At 52.9% G+C, this 20,390-nt stretch overlaps 8 protein-coding genes across 8 annotated transcripts; 3 read left to right on the forward strand and 5 right to left on the reverse strand.

The window, feature by feature from the left end:
* Window positions 1-292: 292 nt before the first annotated feature.
* QC762_610900 (uncharacterized protein) lies at window positions 293-3,112 on the reverse strand (the record flags this gene model as incomplete). The annotated part of the gene is made up of 3 exons (XM_062892770.1): window positions 293-481; window positions 537-2,588; window positions 2,648-3,112. 3 exons carry the CDS (start codon window positions 3,110-3,112, stop codon window positions 293-295), a joined length of 2,706 nt encoding a protein of 901 aa, XP_062741383.1.
* A 120-nt stretch (window positions 3,113-3,232) lies between these two features.
* QC762_0102750 (uncharacterized protein) lies at window positions 3,233-4,096 on the reverse strand (the record flags this gene model as incomplete). Its single annotated transcript, XM_062884218.1, has 3 exons — window positions 3,233-3,321; window positions 3,525-3,616; window positions 3,987-4,096. The coding sequence occupies 3 exons, from the start codon at window positions 4,094-4,096 to the stop codon at window positions 3,233-3,235; spliced, it is 291 nt and encodes a 96-aa protein (XP_062741384.1).
* Window positions 4,097-5,332: 1,236 nt separating this feature from the next.
* Window positions 5,333-9,602, reverse strand: QC762_610910 (uncharacterized protein). Its single transcript, XM_062892771.1, has 2 exons — window positions 8,432-9,602; window positions 5,333-8,375 (listed from the first exon to the last, which is right to left on the reverse strand). Exons 1-2 carry the CDS (start codon window positions 8,941-8,943, stop codon window positions 7,439-7,441), a joined length of 1,449 nt encoding a protein of 482 aa, XP_062741385.1. The 5' UTR covers window positions 8,944-9,602; the 3' UTR covers window positions 5,333-7,438.
* Window positions 9,603-11,050: 1,448 nt separating this feature from the next.
* QC762_0102770 (uncharacterized protein) lies at window positions 11,051-11,911 on the forward strand (the record flags this gene model as incomplete). The annotated part of the gene is made up of 3 exons (XM_062884219.1): window positions 11,051-11,061; window positions 11,240-11,274; window positions 11,597-11,911. 3 exons carry the CDS (start codon window positions 11,051-11,053, stop codon window positions 11,734-11,736), a joined length of 186 nt encoding a protein of 61 aa, XP_062741386.1. The 3' UTR covers window positions 11,737-11,911.
* Window positions 11,912-12,416: 505 nt separating this feature from the next.
* Window positions 12,417-13,397, forward strand: QC762_610920 (uncharacterized protein; the record flags this gene model as incomplete). Its single annotated transcript, XM_062892772.1, has 1 exon — window positions 12,417-13,397. One exon carries the CDS (start codon window positions 12,417-12,419, stop codon window positions 13,395-13,397), a length of 981 nt encoding a protein of 326 aa, XP_062741387.1.
* A 1,234-nt stretch (window positions 13,398-14,631) lies between these two features.
* On the reverse strand, window positions 14,632-15,740 carry QC762_610930 (uncharacterized protein; the record flags this gene model as incomplete). Its single annotated transcript, XM_062892773.1, has 2 exons — window positions 14,632-15,367; window positions 15,424-15,740. 2 exons carry the CDS (start codon window positions 15,738-15,740, stop codon window positions 14,632-14,634), a joined length of 1,053 nt encoding a protein of 350 aa, XP_062741388.1.
* A 2,192-nt stretch (window positions 15,741-17,932) lies between these two features.
* Window positions 17,933-18,851, forward strand: QC762_610940 (uncharacterized protein). The gene is made up of 2 exons (XM_062892774.1): window positions 17,933-18,415; window positions 18,467-18,851. The coding sequence occupies exons 1-2, from the start codon at window positions 18,078-18,080 to the stop codon at window positions 18,741-18,743; spliced, it is 615 nt and encodes a 204-aa protein (XP_062741389.1). The 5' UTR covers window positions 17,933-18,077; the 3' UTR covers window positions 18,744-18,851.
* Window positions 18,852-19,241: 390 nt separating this feature from the next.
* Window positions 19,242-20,331, reverse strand: QC762_610945 (uncharacterized protein). Its single transcript, XM_062892775.1, has 2 exons — window positions 19,638-20,331; window positions 19,242-19,578 (listed from the first exon to the last, which is right to left on the reverse strand). The coding sequence occupies exons 1-2, from the start codon at window positions 19,946-19,948 to the stop codon at window positions 19,332-19,334; spliced, it is 558 nt and encodes a 185-aa protein (XP_062741390.1). The 5' UTR covers window positions 19,949-20,331; the 3' UTR covers window positions 19,242-19,331.
* Between the last annotated feature and the right edge of the window lie 59 nt (window positions 20,332-20,390).

The following is a 20,390-nucleotide window of genomic DNA, read 5'->3' on the forward strand; positions in this document are numbered from 1 at the left end:
AGCACTATCAAATTAACCAAATAAATAAAACATTAAATCCAAGAACCCCTAACCAACTCCAAACTTCCGCCTTCCTAGGTACCAATCCCACCCCCTATTGTCTTCCTGGTCTATATGAGTTGTGTATATCTGACAGCAGAAGAAAAGTCTTTGTAGTGTTTGTTTTGGCGAGAGGTGACGGTAATAACAATAAGTATATTTCGGGCTGTATGTGATATATGCATGGCTGCACGTGACAAAAAGAGAAGAAAAAAGTGCAACGCTTTTGTTGTTCGAGGTCGTGGCTCATCATTTACCACGAGAAGGTCATCAGCGCTGGGTTGAGAGCAAGCGGCAGCAACAGATGCGATGCCGCGACGGTCGCCATGGGAAGGATGGCCACGAAGTCGGTGATGTGCCAGCTGTAAGGAATAAAGGGCGCAACGGCGAGGATGACCATGCCGGCAATGAAGAGCGAGGCGAAAAGCATTGAGAATTTGAACTGATGGCCGTGTTAGCATGATCCTCGTGTGGAGATGGCAAAACAGATAACATACCTTCTTGAGCACCTTGGGCACTTCGATGAAGAAGTTGGAGAACTCGGCCTCCTTGCTGGTGGCACCCCATGTCATGTCGATCTCAAACATGTGGGCCAGCAGGGCCTGCGACACGTGCAGCGAGAGACCACCCAAGAAGATGGCCAGCAAGAAGGTCCACTTGAAGTTCTCAAAGATGGCGTACAGAATGTTGCGCTCGCCGACACGGTATCTCATGACAGCCAGGGCGATGTTGCCCAGTCCGTTGAACACAATGATGATGGAGAACCAAACCTGCCACGAGTCGACATAGTACTTGTCGAGGTACCCGTTGAACCAGCCCATGAGGAAGTAGTTGACGCTGGTCATGATCCAGGCAGCGCCGATGGCGTAATAGGTACCGATGTAAGAAACGACGGTGATCTTGGAGGTGAAGCGAATGTTGGAGAACAGGAAGCGGCGAAAGAGAGGCGTGAATGGCCCTTTCCAGATCCACATGCGAATAGGGTGGAAGAGCAGCTCGTTGCAACCATAGGCATACTTTTCCCAACGGGCCAACTCATCGTACACGGTAAGTGATACACCTTCCTTGAACCCTTCACCGGCCCACGCAGCGAGACGAATGATGTAACCATTGCACTGGAGACGCAGAGACATGTCGAAATCTTCCGACACGTGGCTTTCGGACCAGAACTTTTCGTACCCATCCTCATCCTCATACGAGACCTGCTGAATAGCGGACCAGCGGAGAATGGCATTGTGACCGACAAAGGGGGCGACATCACCGTTAGAGACAGTGTACCGAATAGCGCTGTAGATGAGGTTGGTGAAGAAGGTAATGCCGTTCTCGAAGTAGGTGTGGACGACCTGCATGACACCGGACGAGAATTGCATGATGCCGACATCGGGAGAGAGCTCCATCTCGGAGACAGCGTCAAGCAGGCAATCGGCGGGGACACGGGTATCAGAGTCAATCAGCAGGATATAATCACCAACACGGATGTTACCATCAGCCCAGGCGCGGCCATCGGCCTCGAGGACCTCCTTGAGAGCACGCTCGTAGGCCATCGCTTCATCGTGCTGAGACCAATCCGGGGTGCGCTGAATCTGCTCGAGCTTCTCCTCGACCTTGCACGAGATCATGAGGGCAAAGTTCATGTTAGAAGCCTTCTTGAACTTGCCCTTGCGAGTGAAACCATTCTCGCCGTGCTTGGGACGGGCAACCCAACCAATGCTGTGGTCGGCGTAGAACTCGATGCGGGCGCGGCGGTCTTCTTCCGAGATCAGCTGAAGGCCATCATCGTTGATGAACATGTTGGCAGATCCACCCTGCAGTTCATATGTCGACATGGCCTGCTTGATGGACTTGACGGTGGGCGCAATGACACCGTTGAGACCCTCCTTGTAGACGGGGCACTGGACCGTCACGTGTGGCAGGATGGCCGCCTGCAGTCTCGGAGGTGGGCGCGCAGAGTAAAACTTGGAGTTGATGGTGAGCTGGCGGATCGGACCAAAGATTTGAGCCAGGCAACCGACGATAACCTGAGCGAAGAAGAGCGTGAAGAAGATCTGAACTGGGAACAAGGCGACGAGGGCCAAGCGGGTGTAGTTGTTGTCGACCGAAACCTCAATGGCGAGCTGTCGGAAGGCGGCGCCCAGAGAGACGGTGACCAGAATGAGGGTCAAGCTGACGAGATAGGTGTTGAGCAAATGGACTGGTCTCTTCTCGGGCTTCAACTCTCCGCTCTCCTCATCAACCTCGGCCTCCACAGGGATGGGAAGTCCACCCTTTTCCTCCTCATCTTCCTCAGCGCCAGCCTTCCAGACCAAGTCCATCAGCTCCTTCTCGATACCCCTCGCTCTCTCCACCAGGTGTAGCGCCTCGTCGTCCCACACAATCAGGAGGCCCTCGGAGGCAACAAAAGCGGCGAACTGGTGCTTTCTGGCACGTGGCAGGTCGTCAATAGTGGGAAGAATCTGAACGCGCAAGCCGTTCATCAATGGCACATCAACGGCATCGGGCGACCAGGCCAAAAAGGTCTTGATAACTCTGGAGTTGACAGTCATGGCGCACTACGGTCCGGGTCAGCATACACGCTGGCGCATTCTCAAACAGCAAGTAGTCCACATACCTGAACATTGAGCGCAGCGCAAGCCATGGCGAATGGGGAGTTTCCAAGTGATGGCGGGCAGGCCATGTACTGTCCTCTTGACTTGCGCAACAGCACGCCCTCAATCTCGCCGCTGCCATCTGATACCCACAAGTGCGAGCACTGCTGCTGGTAAAGGTAGTTTACCATGACCTCGTGCTTGATGTCATCCAGGAACATGGAGCTACCTGTTGACTTGATGGACCGACCTGATACTGACTGTGGTCTCGAGCTCCCCCGCGGTGTGGGAAGCTGAAGTTCGTGCTCATTGTGAGTCAACCTTTCTGATGGCGGCTTCTCTGAGACGGATGATTGGCCTTGTTGGTGTCCATGTTGTCTCGAGCCTCGACGTGGTTGTGGGGGCTGGAGTTGCTGTACTTGCTGCTGCTGTTGTGCCTCCTCCGACTTGCCGGGCTTCTCGGCCTTGAAGTAGTTGCCGATACCCATGGCTGGATGGGGTCGAGGGCACCGCGGCCTCACTCGGTTGAGAAGAGACGTTTCCCAAGTGCTCTCTTGCCGGTCGAAGTTCAAGTTCCCGGTCCGGAAGGGTGGGTAGGCCCTGTAACTTTAAGCCCTCTTGTTCAAGAGCACACAGTGGAGAGCGCCACTCGAACCGACAACAACCTTAACACCCAAGTGGATGCTTAACTTGACGTCTGTATGTGATCAGCATCCGCCACCGCTCCTCGCACACCAAAGACATACCTTGTTGTTTAGTCTTGGGGACTCAGTGTTATGCTTGGGCGAAACGAGCGTGGTACCAAGTCAAGGTAGCGAGTGGACGGCTTGCTGTTTATGCTCCAAGCCGGAGGAGCGAGGCGAGTGAGACAGCGGGTGAAGGACGCTCAAGACAGCGGACTTCGACGGCTTGGGTCAAATGCAGTGCCTTGAGGAGTGTTGGTGATGGGCGCCCAAGCTTTCACAGCTCCTGTCCTGTCCTTGATCCCGAGCCTTTCTGACTTTTTTTTTTTTGCAATTCGAAGATCTGGAGGAACAGAACGAAGAGACGGCGACAGGGAGGGAGAGGATCAAAAGAGTGGACAGCAACTGGAGCTGGGATGCAAGCTGCCCCCCCCGGTTCAGAGGCGATTGGCCCCGGGGGTCTTGACGACCACCGAAGCCCAGGCGCTTGGCATGTGCCCCCCTGTCTGTGTGGTGTTCACTTCACAGCATGGGTGAGGGATCTGGGAGGGCCCGTGTGGGTGATAGCGGAAGCCAGGTTACCGGTACGTATCCTATTCCTGTCCCGCTGTCAGCCATCCTCTGTTTGACTGTCACAACGCCCTGGCTGGTGGTGACTTTTGATCTGGCTGAAGGTTACCCTTCCGCGCTCAGAGACTGGGCGGACGGGCGAAGCTTTGTTCTCCTCCGTCCAGGCTGCCCTGGTGTCCAAATCGGCAGGGCCAGGCGGTTCGTTGTCGCCGGCGCCATTTTTGGGCGCATCCACAGGCTGGAAGCTTGGCGGTTAGGGAAATTTCATGGCGTTTTTCTCAGCGCCTTTGGGAACGCCAATGCGAAGTGTTTGCTCTCGTACTTTCGGTGGAAAGTGGGGGAAACGATAGTTTCACTGAAATACATCGATACGGATACTGTCACATCAGAAAGGTGGGGTGACAGGGGCAGAAGAATGCGGTACTAATGCGACAGCGGTGGGTTTCCAGCTCAGCTCTTGGATGGCAGCCACATCTATTTATCGCAATATTTTTTTTATTATATCTGTTTATTGCTTTGCGACCCCCTATCGCTCGCGCCCTCTGTCGGTGGGGGACATGCTCCATTTTGTATCGCGCCATAGTATGTTACATCGCAGACGCTGATGCAGTGGTGTGAAGTTAATAGAGGACTGCAGGACACTTCTGCTTGGTATGTTAACGGACACCATTACCAGTCACTACAACCCTGGCTCGCACTTCGCTATGGTAGCCAATTTGGTCATGGACCTCTAGAACATATAACTACCTGATTGTGCTGTTGTTGATGTTCATTTTCATCATGATAAGTCGCGTCACCCGGATTTATTGACACTGCAATTATAGAGTACAGGCTTCTGATGACAATTCCGCATGTATTAATCGCTGTGCCCCTCATCCTCCAAACCTTATTTGCAGCGCCGCGACCAAATCCCCGCGCGCATCATGTTTTCCCGATCTCCCTAAGGTAGGTACCTCAGATCCCTAATCAATCGATGTGAGAGAGACGAGGAAATGTTTGCTTTTACTCGTTGGATCCGTTGGCTCGCATTTTGATCAGGAACAATCTGATCAGGAAGGCGACAATTGTTGGCCGAGGTTACGCAGCTGTCCTACCTATTTTTGGCTCATAAACGTTGTTGCTGCCGTCTTCTCGTATTCCCCTATCTCTGTACAACCCGAACCCGCCAGACAGAAAAATTCCGACATCTCAACTGGCCAGTCGCTGCGCGATCCCGTGCCGACCTCTTCTTGAGAGGAAGCCAGAAAAACCAGGTCTCTTTTTCACATCCCTGTAAAAGTCAGCCGCGAAGGGGTCCTATCTGATATCCGAGACCGTGCACCGCTCTTGTTCATCTCATCATTGCCTTTCGGTGAACCGTGCCACTGAACCCACAGGTTGGTAACTACTCAGGGTCTCCCAGGGACGATAAGAACAATGCTGGCCACTTGTTCCATCATGGGCTTCCCAGTATTCGTCCAGCTCTGTTAGGTCTCGGATCGAAAAAACACCAGAGACTATCTCGGTAATCGGCCATCTAAAATAGGGTTTTCATATTCAAGAATGAAGATGCCAGCGCCATCCCGGCCGACCCAAATTGCTGGGTTCCGCCGACGTCGATCATGTTGGATACCGGCAGACAGGGCCAGGGTTCTCGGTTGTTGAGTATTCTCAAAAAAAAAAAATTTAGACACAAGCGTCAGGATCGCGTCTCCTTATCAGCAACATGCATGGCTGCGTTGTCAGTGTCAATATCACAGCCGAATGCTGCACAGGATGCGTCCTCTGCAATAACACCGCTCCCTTTTCAGCTGGCAGCTACGCAATGGCTTTTCCTGCCTTGGGACTGTGCAGCCACCGCTTGACTCGTTTTAGTGAAGCCATCTCCACCGTCTGGAACCCCCGAAGACAGCAGCACCGGCCGTACAATACATACATATTTTTTCCACAGCAGCCGGCACCGTTGGGCACGTGTTGGGCACCATTTCCGTCAACGGTGTCCCGGCCTTCAGGAAATTTTTAGCGCTCGTGTGGTGGAGCCCTCCGAACAACCTGGAAGCCCTATCGAGAAAGCAATCCATCGCCAGCCGGCCGAGGGGCTCACCGGCTTAGGTTTGGCCTCGCCAAGCGTTTTGAGGCAGACCCTGAACAAAAAATAAATAAATGAATAAAATGGCCAACTCCAGGCGAGTATCATCGCTCTATGATGCCAAAGGTGATGCTGGAATCCCAAGGCTCGGTTCAATCTCTGCACGCACGGAGAAACTTTGCTTTCGCATCGCATACCTTTCTGCTCAACTTCGCCGTGGCGGCTCACCGTAGATTTGTCGACGCCGCCGAGCTTTCGGGCTCAGGGGACTGAGACTGACGGCTCGGTCGCTGCCGCCCCTCCTGCCGCGCGCGCTCCAGGTAAGACAAGCACAAACAGAGCTGCGGCCCTGGTATTCTGTAAATAACAGGGCAAAGTGTTGTACGGCGGGAACGGTAGTTGGCATCATTACTCACGTCATCTGTTGTGCTTGATTGCTGTGAACGAAACTCTGGCGTTAACTCCTTACATCGTACCCAGGGCTTCGTATCGCCCATGAGTGTCCAGCGCATTGGTGGTCGGCGCCATCATTTGTGGTTTTGTTGCGCTTTCCCAAAGGTTCGAGTGGATATCCGCTCGAGGTTGGTTCTTGTGGTGGATCACAAAGACCAAAATACGAGCTTTCCAGGCAGGCCGGACGGTTTAGATGCAACTTACGCTCTTGGACTTGGAAGACGACTCGTTTGTTTTACAGTACGTGACAAGGCGGCTTCGGATAACTTTGCTAGAGGGGGTTCGGACTTTTTTGCGGTGTTTATGTCAAGGGTGGTGCTGCAGGTGAGACCGTTCCATGGAACTGCCATGCTTCGGTCAGCCACATGGAGTTGGACTTCAACCTCCCATCTTTGGATTAAGGGTAAGCTTGTATGCTTCTTGACGTATAAGATGTCAGGGCCATGCACCTTGATCCTCGTTTTGGGTCCAATGTTGACATCGTGAAAAGACACCCCTGATCTGCAGTCAGCTCACCTTTCACCGAGCTTGAAGATAAGGTGGGTACCTTCAACAACAACCACAACAGCCAATTCGGGTTGAATGACGTTGGAGATCCAGACCAGCACGGTGGCACAACATGGCGCTACTCCTCCCGTCCCTCACCACCATCACTGGGCCCCCACCATCGACAGTGGCGTCCAGATCTCCCAAAGTCAATTGTTGAAGAGCACAAAGCATGTGATCGATATGCAATCGCACATCATTTCCACGCTGGGAAACGTTTGGCAAGGTGATCAAGATCAAGTACCTCAGGTAGAAATGCACACCCATGTTGTTGTTGCTTCATCTCTGTGCTGCCAAAACAGTGTCCAATGTTCCTCATCGTCCTCGACAAGCAAATACCAAAATAGTTACACAGAGACAGGTATTACGATATACCAAAAAACATTAAAAACCAATCTATCAGTAACACCCAAAACACCCAGTAAAATATCTCCCCACCCCAGGAAACGATTAACCCTAGTTTGTTGTATGCCCATGAAGAATGCCGTAACCTGCTACAAATCACCCTCGTCACCGTTGCACTGCTGCCACATGATGACCTTGCTGACCTCCATCTGCGGGGATTTCCATGTGGGAAGCCACTGGTTTCTGGCCTCCCAAAAGTTCTTCCTGGCGTTCTCGGAAGAGTCCAGCCAGGGCTTGCCATTGACACCGTCCTCGAACCAGCCGTTGGTGCCGCCGACGGCAACGTTGAGGATGAGGAAGAACTTTTGGTCAAAGGGAGCGTTCTGCCCGCCCTGTTCCCAGGGGTTGCGGATCCAGGTTCCGTTGGAGTCGGCGCTGGGGAAATTGCCGCGCTCCCAGAGCCGAGTGTCAAAGTTGGTGTAGAGAACCTGGAGGAGCCGCGAGTTGACATAGGTGAAGAGGTACTTCTGCGACCATTCGAGACCGAAGGTGTTGAACCCGGCAGAGTAGGTCGTGTGGAGCGCGGGGCGCTTGACGTTGGTGCGCCACCACGAGTCCTGGGCGGGGGAAGGACCCCAGTGAAGAGCAGAGGACATGATGTTGTTGCCACCTTGTGGGTAGGTATAGTTGTTGCCGCGGCTTTCCACAATGTCGATCTCGCCAGACGCAGGCCAGGCTCCATAGGTGTCCTTGACGGGCATCATCCAGATGGCGGGCCAGAGCCAGTCACCCTCGGGAAGCTTGGCAGTAACTTCGACACGGCCATACTTGATGGCGGCACCCGGTTTGGTATTGATACGGCCCGACTTCACAGGGGGCACAATGCTCGAGTTGCCGTTGTTGGTGTTGGTGACAGCAACGCAGTGCTTGAACTCGGTGGATGTGCAAGTACCGTCATCGATGAGGTTGATGGTGTGGTTCTGCAAGATGTACTTGTCATCGGTCAGGGTCGCCTTGATGATGAGCTTGCCATCCTGAACAAAGACGTTCTCGTCGCCCGCAGTAGTCATGTCAAACTCGCCATTGCTGTGATATTGTTAGTTGGGGTATCGCGACATGGCAGCATTTCAGCTCAAACTCACCCGAACCCGCCCAGCTGCACCTCCTTCATCCAGACGTCAGAGTTGAAGCCCCGGCTAAAGTCTTCCTCCAACACTGGGCAGTACTTGTGCTTGACCACACTGCGCATGCCGTCCCACACCAACAAGCCCGAAATTCCCAACCCGATAACGATACCGATCACGGGCAGAATCGTCACCCACTTTTCCTTGGGATCAACCGTCTTGGTCCACGGCTTCTCCACCTCGCCCTTGCGTACTCGCCTCGAGTGAAAGTAGCGCTGTCCCCTGTCCTCATAGCGGGCTCCCATGGCCGAGGAAGAGTCGAAGCTGCTCGGTGGGCGGGATGCCGACGGGCTGGAGAATGGGTTGCCATTGTTGACTGATCTCTGGGAAGCCTGGGACTCGACACCATCGCCAAAGGGGTTCCGTCCGTCTGGGTCGTTCAGCGAGCCCGGACGTCGTGGTGTTGGGGCGGCGCTCGAGTTCACGGTGCCTGGTTGGCCAGGGCCATAGTAGTCTTGTTGGTGATCCATGTGAGATATTCTTGGGCTTGTTGATGGGCTGCTGTTTATACCAAGTTGGCGGGGCCGGAGCACAACGCCGTCGAGCTGTCAAGGCGGCAGGAGTTGGAGGTTGCAAGATCAACGAGAGTAAACAACCAGGGAAACGATCGTGGGGTAGAGGGAGGGGTTGAATGGGCGTGATGGACACCAGTCTGGTGTTGCAGCAGAGACAAGCACAAATGCCAAAAAAAAAAAACGAAAGAAGAGGAGCTCCGCACGACAGCAAGGCACGGTGGTGGTTGTAAAGGCGGGATGAAGGGGGAGCGTTACGCTGGACGCCCCGAAAAGGGATGGTCATAGGCCCGGGCACCTCTCTGGGCAGCTGAAGGCATCCGGAGCTGGCCATGCGTCTGGGCGCCCACCTGTGCGAGAGTTTATCGCCCAGGGGCCCCCTTGTCTGTTCGTATGGGTGGGTCCCGTCGCTGGGCTGCAGGGGCCAGAATGGGCCAGGGGATGCCTGCCTCTTTCGGGTAGCGGTAAATCTCGCGCTTGTTCGCTGACAGTTGACTTTTGACAGCTTCCACAACCCCACCGATCATCACCGGCCCAGGGCGCGATGGAGATGATCTCGATCTTCAGCCAGCAACAGCCGGACGATCTGCGATCAGCAGCAGAACCATGGTCTCGCCAGGCCTAGTGTATACTACACATTCTTCAGCACTTCATCCTCCGGACCCCCCAATGGCCTCGTGGGATGATTGATCCACCCACCAGGGCACACTGGGCGAATCCGAACACAGAGATGCGGTCGTGTTACCCTGCAAAGCAATCCCTTCTTTTCTCAGCTCGCCAATGGATCGGACAGACAGACTTTTCTTGGTTGACAGCGTGGCTAGCGTTCTGGAGCGGTGGAAATGTGCGATGCTTGTTTGGCATCTGTAAAGAGTGTACGGGCGCGTAAATTACGCAGTACGAATGCAATCGTAACGTTCGGTTAACGAGGGTCTTGAACATGGGACTGTGGCTGGGCGCCTCCCCCCTGTTCCTGCAGCTTCTCCTGCCCACCACCTTCACCTTTTCGTCCTCTTCAAGTTAGACCAGATGTCATGCAGTAACCGCTTGTGGCATTCAGTGATTCCCTCTTGGGCCTGTGCTAATTTCCACAACAGCTCCAGCGCATCGATAGCGCCTTTTTCTGTCGTGCCACAAGGCATGGAACGCCTGGTCGCCTTGGAGGTCAGTGCAAACAGGACTCAGGGAATGCGATTGCTTCCTGTGTGCTATGATGCTTTTCAGCCGCAAGCTCCATGAAGTGATATAATTTCACGGAGTGGAATTCTGAGGGCTTTTGAACCGAGCTGAAGAGCGCCGAGCCGGTCCGCACAACAACCAATTTCTCTGAGGCATCCGAAAAATCTCTCCAAAGGTGGGTTTCGATAGTTTCACCGGCCGCATGGCACTTGTGACGATATCTCCCATGCTCGGAGGCTTTTCTCCTTCCCGGCAAAGACACAAGCACAGCCCAGGCAGAGACAAGCTTCTGAAGATCATGAGCCGCAAGCCGGTTCTGAGAATTGGGAACGTTTATCTGCTGCGTGGGGGTCGAACTTCCCTTCCCTCGTCTTCAGCTCACAATATTAGACGCCGTTTCTCCTCTCGCCGGTGCCATGTCCATTTTCCTGCACGCCACTGATAAGCTGGATGCAGTCACCGCATTCCCTTCAACACACCGGGCCAACAGCGCCCCCTTATCATTGCGAGATGAGCTCGATGAGGTGTGCATCACTCCTTGGTCAAGCTCATCGGATGGTGCGGCGAAACAGGCAATTGCATGATGAAGCGGCTTGGTGATTTCACCTCGACTGTTCTAAACCCTGGACGTGTCTTTTCGATGCCGCGTATATCGGGAAGGGGCATTACCGCACGAGAGGCCGGCAGACAGGTGTAATGTTAGGGCGTAGCGTCATATTGCCTCCTTGTGAAGCTCTCACCGCTGCTAGCCTTGTCAAAAGTCCACCTTGCCCGTTGTCACCGAGCCGCACAAGGAGGCCAGCTCATCATCTTTCTCGATGGCCTGCAGTATTCGCCAGATAACGACAGTTTTCTTGTAGACCACCTCAGTGCTTGTTTCACCGCCATGGACGATAGGTGGGCTTGGTGCTGCTGATGACGGTGTAAGTGTTCTGAGATAAGGTATCCTGCCCCGTAGCATATTTTGCAAACCGCGTTAACGTGAGATGCGGCTATAGACGTGTCTCACACATCGGGTGATGAATACACCACTGTACATGGTCAGACACCTTCGTACTACGTTTCCTAGCATCAGTTGCGTGGAGGCTACGTCCATGTGGAGCTGGTTAGGTACCTATAACAGGTCGACCCACCTCACTGTCTCCAGGCATCTCTCAGGCAGGCAGAGCTAGACGCCCGAAGCCCATAGAACTAGGTAGACATGAAGTAGCTATCAAACAAACACAGATAGGTATCTTCATACGCTCGGTTGTGAGTTCTCAACATAGGTATGTTATCGACTAGTAGTCTTTGATTTAGTGGGACGGCGAGATGGACCTTGGAGAGGCTATTATCAACAAGCTTCCATGTCTCGCCCATTATACTGAGAACAAGAATCGCCAGCGCATTGGTTTCCTAGACAATACTAATCTATACTCAATCTCAAACGCAGCAATCGTCGTGGACAAGAAGGTGGAGACTGCTACTTGGTTCGAGCCACTGGAGGATAGTTACATTGGTGCAAACAAAGAAATCTTGGGTTGGGCCTGTGGCAGGAGGATGAATAGCGAGAATGACAATTCGGCTGCCTAACGAAAATGCCCGGTTTCCACTCCACAACCGTCGCCACATGGGATGGTGAGCACTCAATCGTAGCGTTGAAACAAACACCTCTATTTTTGCTCTAGGTAGACATCATCAATTCAACATCGATGCGGCAAGAGCGGCGATCTGTGTGTTTCAAAACCTCGACACGGCATCACTCCCGGGCACCGGACCGGGATTAGAATCCATGGAGTGGTTCGTACGAATCTCTAGCCCCAGCCTCTGGTGGTGCTTACATACGGGTTGCCACGTCGGGAAAGTCTAGTACGAATCTGTCATTCTTATTCGCCCATCAGCTGTAGCCTTTTCGGCTGCACTACCCGCACCGTTCAAAGACGATTCACAAACAGATTCTTACGTCAGAACTCGAATCGCAAAACCACGGAGGATCAGAAGAGGCACTAGAGCAGTTTAACAGTAAGTTTCTATTCACGACGATGACTAGGTATGTGAGCGTGGTAAGGTAGTTTGGCGATGAGATCAGAATGAGGTACATCAAGATTCAAGCAGGAGGACATTGGGAGCGATGGAGTATTAATACCAAAGAGAGGAACCATTACCTACCTGAGATAGTACAGATATTGGCATCTCAAGGTCAACAACGACATTCAAAAAAGTAGAACCACCCAGAGACACAAGACAAAACCAGATTTCAAAAAACCACCCAGATGGATCCCACCACCTACCCTCCTCCACCAGGCCAAACCCGCCGTTATGCTCCGCCGACAAGATCAGGAACCGTCCGCTTCCGCATTCCCTCCTCCAACGACATCGCAGAGACATCCTACTCTATATGGGGCAACCTTTCCAGCAAAAAGGTTCCCTTGATCTGCGTCCATGGCGGCCCTGGCATCCCTCATGATTACCTCCTCCCCATCTCTTTGATCAGCACCGACTACACCATACCCGTCGTGATGTATGATCAAGTTGGCTGCGGCCGCTCCACCCACTTTTCTCCGCACCAGTATCACCCAAGTTTCTTCACCATCGATCTTTTCCTCGCCGAGCTGGATAATTTGATTCGCTGCTTGGGCATCACCGTATACGATCTCTTCGGTCATTCCTGGGGTGGCATGCTCATCTCCTCCCACGCCTTGACCCAGCCGGCCGGTCTCCGCAAGCTCATTCTGTGCTCTACCCCCTCCAGCATGAAAACATTTGTCCAGGTGGGCGTAGAACTGCGATCCTTTCTGCCACTGGAAATCCAGGCTTCGTTGTCCGACCCCCTGAGCCCAGAGCACGCCGCAGCAGCCATGGAGTTACACCGCCGTCATCTGTGTCGAGTTGAACCGTTCTTCCCAGAGGAACTCATGACTTCTTTGCATAGTCTTGCCGAGAATGACACTGTTCATCACGCCATGAACGGAGGCCCAAGCACACCCGCCAGGGTTGATATCAACGGTTCGCTCAAGGACTGGAGTGTGGTGTCTGAGCTAGGTCTGGTGACGGAAAAGACGGTCCCAGGTGGAGTGCTGCTGATAAACGGATACTTTGACTCGGCGCAAGATGCTTGCGTCCTGCCTTGGTTCTCCAAGACCAAGGCAAGGGTCAAGTGGGTGCAGTTTGCGCTCAGTTCGAGCACGCCCCATTTGGAGGAAACAGACAGGTTTGTCAGCGTGGTGGGGAGGTTTCTGACGACGCATTCTTGAGCGGAAGAATAGCTGCGATTTCCTCTTGTTATTGTTTTGCTTTTTTCTTCTTTTAGTGGAGCCTACTGTACGTTGCGATTGCGAGAATAGTTTCTGTCATCATTAGGTTCATGTTTCGAATGTCTTGCATAAAGCTCCATATCTGTACCTGCCTGAGTTGACCTGTACATGTTGATCGAGTTTCCACGATGCCACTTAACCCTCCGAGTGGTGAATCAGGCATATTTCAGGGGTTAAGCCCGGCCAGGTTTCTGGTTGTTTCTTTCACACAACATACCCAGCCTACTCTCATACCTGACGCCGTCCCAGCCCTCACTGAAAAGTCTCAGTTTCCCCGAGCTGAATTCTGTAACACACCTTTGCGCACCCCTCAGCTGCCAGCGCCAGCTCATGAGATCCGGTACAGTCATAGGCAGTCTTTAGACAGATCCAACAGTCAAGCTCTCCGGGCGCCATATACCCCATTTTTTCACAACCAACCCTTGATTTGACCCCAAACTTCCACCCTCGATCACAAACCCCAGGCATCGCAGAGCCTTCAAGCCAATCTCGATCGCCTTTTGGGAGTTGGAACTAAGGCCTGCTCCTGTCAATGTTAATGCGCACGCGAAGTCCCGGTAGCCAGCCCATAGGGTCAGGCGCGGCACCTCCTCCGCGGGCTTGATGTATGTCTCCTCCATCTCGGCGAGCAGGTCGCTGCTCTTGCAAATCAGGCTTGCAATTCCCACAGTGCCGGAAGAGCCGCCACGCCGAGACAGGAGACGGAGCAACTGTTGAAGTGATTCTCCCAGTCTCTTCCTTTTGGCAATAACTATGTCGCTTGTGTGGTCATTATCCTCACACATGGCACAGTCGCAGGCAAAAGCCCAGTTTATGATATACTTTTGCTGACGTTGCGGATTGAAGGGGTTCAAGTACTGAATGGTGATCTCGGCATCGACAGGAATGTCCGCAATCGCACGTACGATCATCATGTCCCCGATGAAGGAGCGGAAGGCGTTGCTCAGACAGGAATGGTTCATATAAGATGCAAAGGTCCAAAGACCCAGCGAGGGAAATAGGTTGCCGAGGCGGTCAATTCTTACCGGCCGCTTGAGAGCACCAGCTTTTTCCGGAAATTTGCAGCCGAAACTGTTCAAGAGGAGGATGCGGGTGAGGAGAAACATGGGAGAATCATCCCATTAGTATGGCAAACAGGGCGCGATTTCGACGGCCGATGATGAATCGAGCACACTCACGAGTCAATGACTGGCATTCCGTCAATGATGTCAAAGGTGCCCTGAACGGGCGAATATGAGCCGCAGTGGAGGCCCTTGACCGCAGAAGTCAGAGAGGGATTCCGGTAAAGCTTTTGCACGAGCATGGTGATGAGTTCCGGCTGGGCTACAGAGGTGAAGCTGTTGGCATTGACGTCAATCAGGAGATTCATCATCAGCCTGCTGCTGTCGCCGCTGGTTCCCTCACCCTCATGAAATGCGTATGCAAACGCCCTTTCATAAAACAAAAGATCACCTGTCTTGACTGCTTTGGTGGTGAAAAGGCCCCTCCCACGGGATCCAGACTGACGAATCTCGACGGGGCCAATGTAGGTTGCATGGTCGAGCTGAGGCGGGCGAAGGCGAGCAGCCTCTGCATGAAGCTTCTTGAACTGGTATTTACCGGTGGTATGTTCAGCAAGCCGACTCACTGCCTCGCTGAGTTTAACCTTGGCTGCTGCATTGTCGGGGTAGTCAAGGCAAAGGGCTTTGAGAGCCTCACAACACTCCCGATAACTCTGGAGGCTGTACAGTGCCTGGGCTTTGCGAAACAGAGCTTTCTCCTTGGTCTTGCCGTTGGCAACCTCCAACACAGAGTTGACATCCACAAGAGCTGCATCAGAGCTGTTGGTTCTGAGAAATGCCAGGGATCGGTTGAGCTTGATGATGTGGCACTCATCGGCTCTGGGGGAGGAAACCAGAGCTCTGGTGTAACTTTCATTCGATCTCAGGATAAGTAGGCTTCCCACATCAAAGACTAGACTGCTTACTGTTCAACTGCAGCCTGATATCTTGATTGACCAAAAAATTCTTTTCCCTTTGTTTTCCAAAAGTCGGCGCTCTTGAGCTGGGGGTTCGTGAGCTCCGAGTGCCAACAGGAGGGAACGCGTTTGTCATGCGCCAGTAGGAAAACAACATCGGAGACGTGGTCGACGCGCAATCCGTGCCGACCATCAGCGGTGAGCTTCAGGTATGGGTCTTTGATGATCAATATTCCGCCAGGGATAAGAATGTCTTCCATCATCTCAACCTGATGATAGAGCTGGAGCAAAAAAACCTCGCTCTTTTCGTCCTCCACAATGGCCATGACGGCAGTCATTCGATCCTGAGGGGTGAGTACTCGAACTAGGAGATATGTGCCTCTGTGATGGGTTTCGAGCACGAGGTCGTTGAACAGGACTTTTTCCAGCTCGCAAAATGGCCGGGTACAGGGGTGGGTAGGGTGCTGGAATGAACGACGTGGAGGTCTGCGAGGAGCCAGGACTGCACTGCTGGCTTTGCTGTCGTGCCGCGCGAGCGATGTTGAATTTGAGAATCGGTTCTATCCGTTCATTTTTTGGGGCAGGTCGTTGCCAGCATAGGATTGGGCATTGCGAAGCATTCGCTTCTGATCCTCGATGCATTCCAGAATCTGTGGAAAGTCTTGAGCTTGGAGAGTGTTCATCGTGCTGGGCTACTATGGTTGAGAAACTAAAGGCGAAAGGGAGAGTGAGAGCAGAGGGTAGAGACTGAGGAAACCTTTGGATGGGAAAGGATGATGTTCCTCGTCCCTATAATAAAGTCGATGCTGCGATGATGCCACCAGTAGGACACCGGCATGGCGGTTGGCCTCAGTGCAGTGTTTGTCAACCCACTTCCCCAATCATCGCTCTCAATCTGGTCGACAAGGAGGATATTGGAAGCAGTATCGTGTTGGTTGGCTTTCCTGCAAACATCGGGTACATATGCAGGCAATCAAGCGTGGATAACATTTGCTTCACAAATTTAGCCCCATATGTATGGGTATGTACCACCATCGGGTAGGAATGTCCAGCAACCTAGCAGTGCGGTTCCTAATAATTATATCTTGAACACGTCCCAGCTACCATACCTTCGGGCATCGGAAGTTGAGAAGAAAATAAACCAATTACCGCTACCATCGTCATGGTTAAGACCAGGTATTTGTGCCACCTGATTCCTCTTGTTAAGAACATTTTTTCCAGTGGAATAGACATAGAGACGAGGATAGTGAATGATGGCGACAAAGACGTCCTCGCGAGCCTTCTATAAAGAGACGTGCTCGTTTGCGCGTCGTCTGTATCGAGAACAAAAAACCAGCCATCTTCACGGGCTGCCTCTTGCCTGCTGGTGCTGATACCACACTTACCAAAGTTATTAAACTGGACCGATACCAGAGGCGCAAGTGGCTTTTTGCGGTCATACCAATTCAACTGTCGCCTGATAGTATCGTGGCTAAGATCAGGGCTGAGCATCAAATGATGCAGGCTGTTTGAGCTTGCAGCACGAAGATCTGGATGGTCAGATGCTTGATATGCCTCTGGATGAAAACGCAAGCCTGGTAGAAGCAGTGTTGTAATTGATGCTGTGTAGCCCAAATGCTTGGGTTCCGCTCCAATCAAGCCCTGCGGTCATGGCAACAAATATCAGAACAAGATGAGATTGGTTCTCGGTTCATCTACACACCTTGTTTTTGGAGCTCAAGGTATGATTGGAACTCAAAATTCTCAGGTAGGTGGTCGCTTCACAGGGTGATGGCACTGCCGGTGGGCCTGGTGAATGCCTTCGAGCGGCAGAAGTGGAGGGCCAACTGGATGAGCGCACGAGACGAATCCTATGCCCGCAAGATTTGCATGAGCGCACGGGCCATCTCATACCAAGTATAATAGCTCCGCCATCCTCCCACCTTTATTCGCTTTCCTTTTTTCTTCATACTTACCTTGGCCAGCCTCCGGGAGATCACGAATTCCTAGAGGTATAGCGAGCAGCCTTCATTGCACAAAGAGGAGTTGCTTGTTATCGTCTGCCCTTCGGGGTCGTCGTGGCCGGAATTTTTGATGTTTTCCACTATTTTTCATTGTGAGCCTGACTCGGTCGGGCCATGAGGAAGAAGCAGTCTGCATTGCCGTCAGCTGGGACCACAGTCGCTCACCTGCCGCAGCTCACCATTGAGAGCTCAAAGGGTCGAAATGCCACTTTGATGTGACTGGACGCGACACCACTCGACTCACCAACGGCCCTCACAGCTCCTCTGCCTCCATTTCAAGCTCCCCAGCGCATGATCTGCTCCTCACGACCGTCCATGTCCTCATTACTCGCTCTTTCCGCCCACGACACCAAGTGTGAATGGGGGCCTTCCGGATTTTACCCAACAGGAAAAGGAATCGGCCGAATGCCCCACCTTGAGAGCATCATGGGATCGTGAATACTGTCAATCTGACACGTGCCATAGACTGGAACTTGCCCCCTCGCCGCCGCCGGGTTGGGTCTCCATCATGCTCACTGTTCAAGAGCGTTGCCCGTCTACAGAGGAGATAAATTGCGCCTCCTTGGATCTTGTCCTCGGTTGGATCTACAATATCTTGACCACGAAATGACATAGTCCAATACACAGATTTCATTGCTCACCCCGTCATCGCTGTTTACCATGCGCTTTCTCATCCCTCTTGCGGCCCTCTTCACCCTGGGCAACGCCGCTGTCGTCCACGAGCCAGACGAGACAGTCATTTTTGGGCAGGCCGGCCCCGACAACAAGACCTTCCGGCTTGGCTTCGACCTCGTCCCGGGCAGCTACCAAGTCGGCCACCACACCTGGTACAGCCCTTACAAGATCACCAAAATCACGTACTCTTCACCAGGAAACTTAGCAGCCCGCGATGACCACTGCTATGAGTCGGTCAAGATCCATGACCAGACCAACCTGCACTCACCCCAGAGCAAGGACTGCGAAGTCATCTACGACAGGATCGTCGACCCAGGCACTTGGTATAAGCGTCTACCTTGGGTCACCAGCGCTTACTGACCTTTCTTGCCCAGGACCGTTCTCATGTGGTTACAGCACCAGCTCGTCGAATATCGAACCTGCGCCTACGGTGTCACCGCTTTCCGGAGCCGCAGCGGCAAGGCCATTTTCGCCCATATTGGCAACGACGACATCAGGGACGTCTTGAGGAGGACTATCGATAGCTACAGCAAGGAATTCTCTCCTCATGGCACAAGAGTCCAGTCATGGGGCCAGTTTGTCTGTAAACCTTATGATGCCGAGGTGGAGTGGGAGATTTATTACCAAAAAGGATTTCCCGATGACGAATAGTCATGGGCCTGGGAGAGAGGGTTGGATGCCTGAAGTTGAGTACCAGTCTTGAATTATGATCTGATGAGTTTGCGCACGAGCTATGCAGTCGAATAGAAATTTTGGTTCTCAAACCCCCCCGTTCGAGCCTCGTCATGCGGCGGGATCTTTCTGTTGATTGGTGCCGTTCATGCTTAGCTATAGATGTGTCAGTGTCAATTCCTAGCTGGAGTCGAAGGCATGTTTTTAGTGCGCTTTCACTTGAAGAGATGGAAGACTGCAGACCAGTAGGACGGTGACAGAGCAATAGGGAGACCTCAGAGAGGTACCAAGCCCAGCATGTCTGTATGGAATGCTTATGGACAGTTTGAGTAAATAAAATTAATCATCTCGCAGTTGCAGTTGGTTCAAGCGATCACCTTGGTGTTGGGATGTTGTAATCAGCTCGGCTTGTGATGAACCAGTCAAGGTAGCAATTCAAACAGCATGGCCCAGTATCAACTGTAGACTTGTTGGACGCGGAGAAAGGATGTTGGCGTGAAGCAAGTATGTGCTCAAATGAACTTGCAAATTACCTAAGGCACCAACTTTTGTTCATCTGCCTCCTCTCTAACGGACGTAGACCCCCCAGATACAAGCATCGCCAAAATTCCAGCCACACTGGAAGCGACCCACAGCGCCGATCCTTTGGAAATTATCCCCGGGGTATTGGCGGGCGGACTGGCTGATGGACTCAAGGAGGGCGCTGTGAACATCCACGTTGCCAATCCTGACGTCTGCGCCACCGTGGGCCGTGATACCGAACACGCAGGTGCCGTAGGAAGCAACCACTTTCTGGTGACCCTGGCGGATGACCCTGTTGAAGAGTGTAAGCAATAGAGCATGAACGATGCTACAAAGAAGCCAGGTACGTACCACTCGCCATCTACGGCAACGTTTCTGTAGACTTGCCAGCAATCATCGACCTTGGCTGAGTAGTCTCCAGTGGTGCCCTCATAGTCGGAAATTTGACAGAAATGGGTCTGAGTCGCGAGTTCATTGCCAGAGGAAGACCCATTGACAGAAGGGGCGGTTGTAGTGTTTCTGAAGTAGACGCCCTCGGACACCTCGGTGAACCCCTCGGCGATCAGGCTGTCTCCGGTATAGGTCTTGGCAGCAGGAGCGCAGCTGGCGGTGATGGCAAGAGCGAGACCGAGGACGGCACGGGCCATGGTAAGAAGCTTCATGGCGAGATATGTTATGCGTGTTGTTTTTGGAGATGGTGGTGGGTGAGGGGGTACGGAGACAGTTGGTGATCTGTAGGTCTGTTGAGGAAACAAGATGGCAGAAGAAGGAGGGAAGGACTGCTTGAGGAGAAAATAGGGCAGTATAAAAGGGAAAAAAGAAAGCAGGGTGCCCCACAGAAAACTCGGTGCCTAAGTGATTAGAGGCTTATCACAATGGGCAGGAGCAAGTGAAAAGTCTCTTTCGTACCTCATCTGATGAGCACTGGCCTACTGCCTCAGTTTGCTCCCACAATGAATTCGGAAGAAAGTCTATCTGTGGAGCTCTGGAGGTGAATGCCCTGAGTGAATACTCTGGCCCTTGTCTACCCGAAGAGGGTGGAACGGTGGAGACGTCTCAGCTCCATGCCGGTGAGGTAAGTCGGTACATGGGCAACTCTGCCAA

Source organism: Podospora pseudocomata, chromosome 6, assembly GCF_035222375.1.
Source record: "Podospora pseudocomata strain CBS 415.72m chromosome 6, whole genome shotgun sequence".
NCBI classification, from domain to species: Eukaryota; Fungi; Ascomycota; class Sordariomycetes; order Sordariales; family Podosporaceae; genus Podospora; species Podospora pseudocomata.

Bases quoted from the DNA above. Each gene is read 5' to 3' on its own strand.
- QC762_610910 (XM_062892771.1), bottom strand. From the start codon at position 8,943: ATGGATCACCAACAAGACTACTATGGCCCTGGCCAACCAGGCACCGTG. The intron at 8,376-8,431 runs GTGAGTTTGAGC...ACAATATCACAG, and splicing joins GTGCAGCTGGGCGGGTTCGG to CAATGGCGAGTTTGACATGA.
- QC762_610940 (XM_062892774.1), top strand. From the start codon at position 18,078: ATGCGCTTTCTCATCCCTCTTGCGGCCCTCTTCACCCTGGGCAACGCC. The intron at 18,416-18,466 runs GTATAAGCGTCT...TTTCTTGCCCAG, and splicing joins ATCGTCGACCCAGGCACTTG to GACCGTTCTCATGTGGTTAC.
- QC762_610945 (XM_062892775.1), bottom strand. From the start codon at position 19,948: ATGAAGCTTCTTACCATGGCCCGTGCCGTCCTCGGTCTCGCTCTTGCC. The intron at 19,579-19,637 runs GTACGTACCTGG...ACTCTTCAACAG, and splicing joins GTTGCCGTAGATGGCGAGTG to GGTCATCCGCCAGGGTCACC.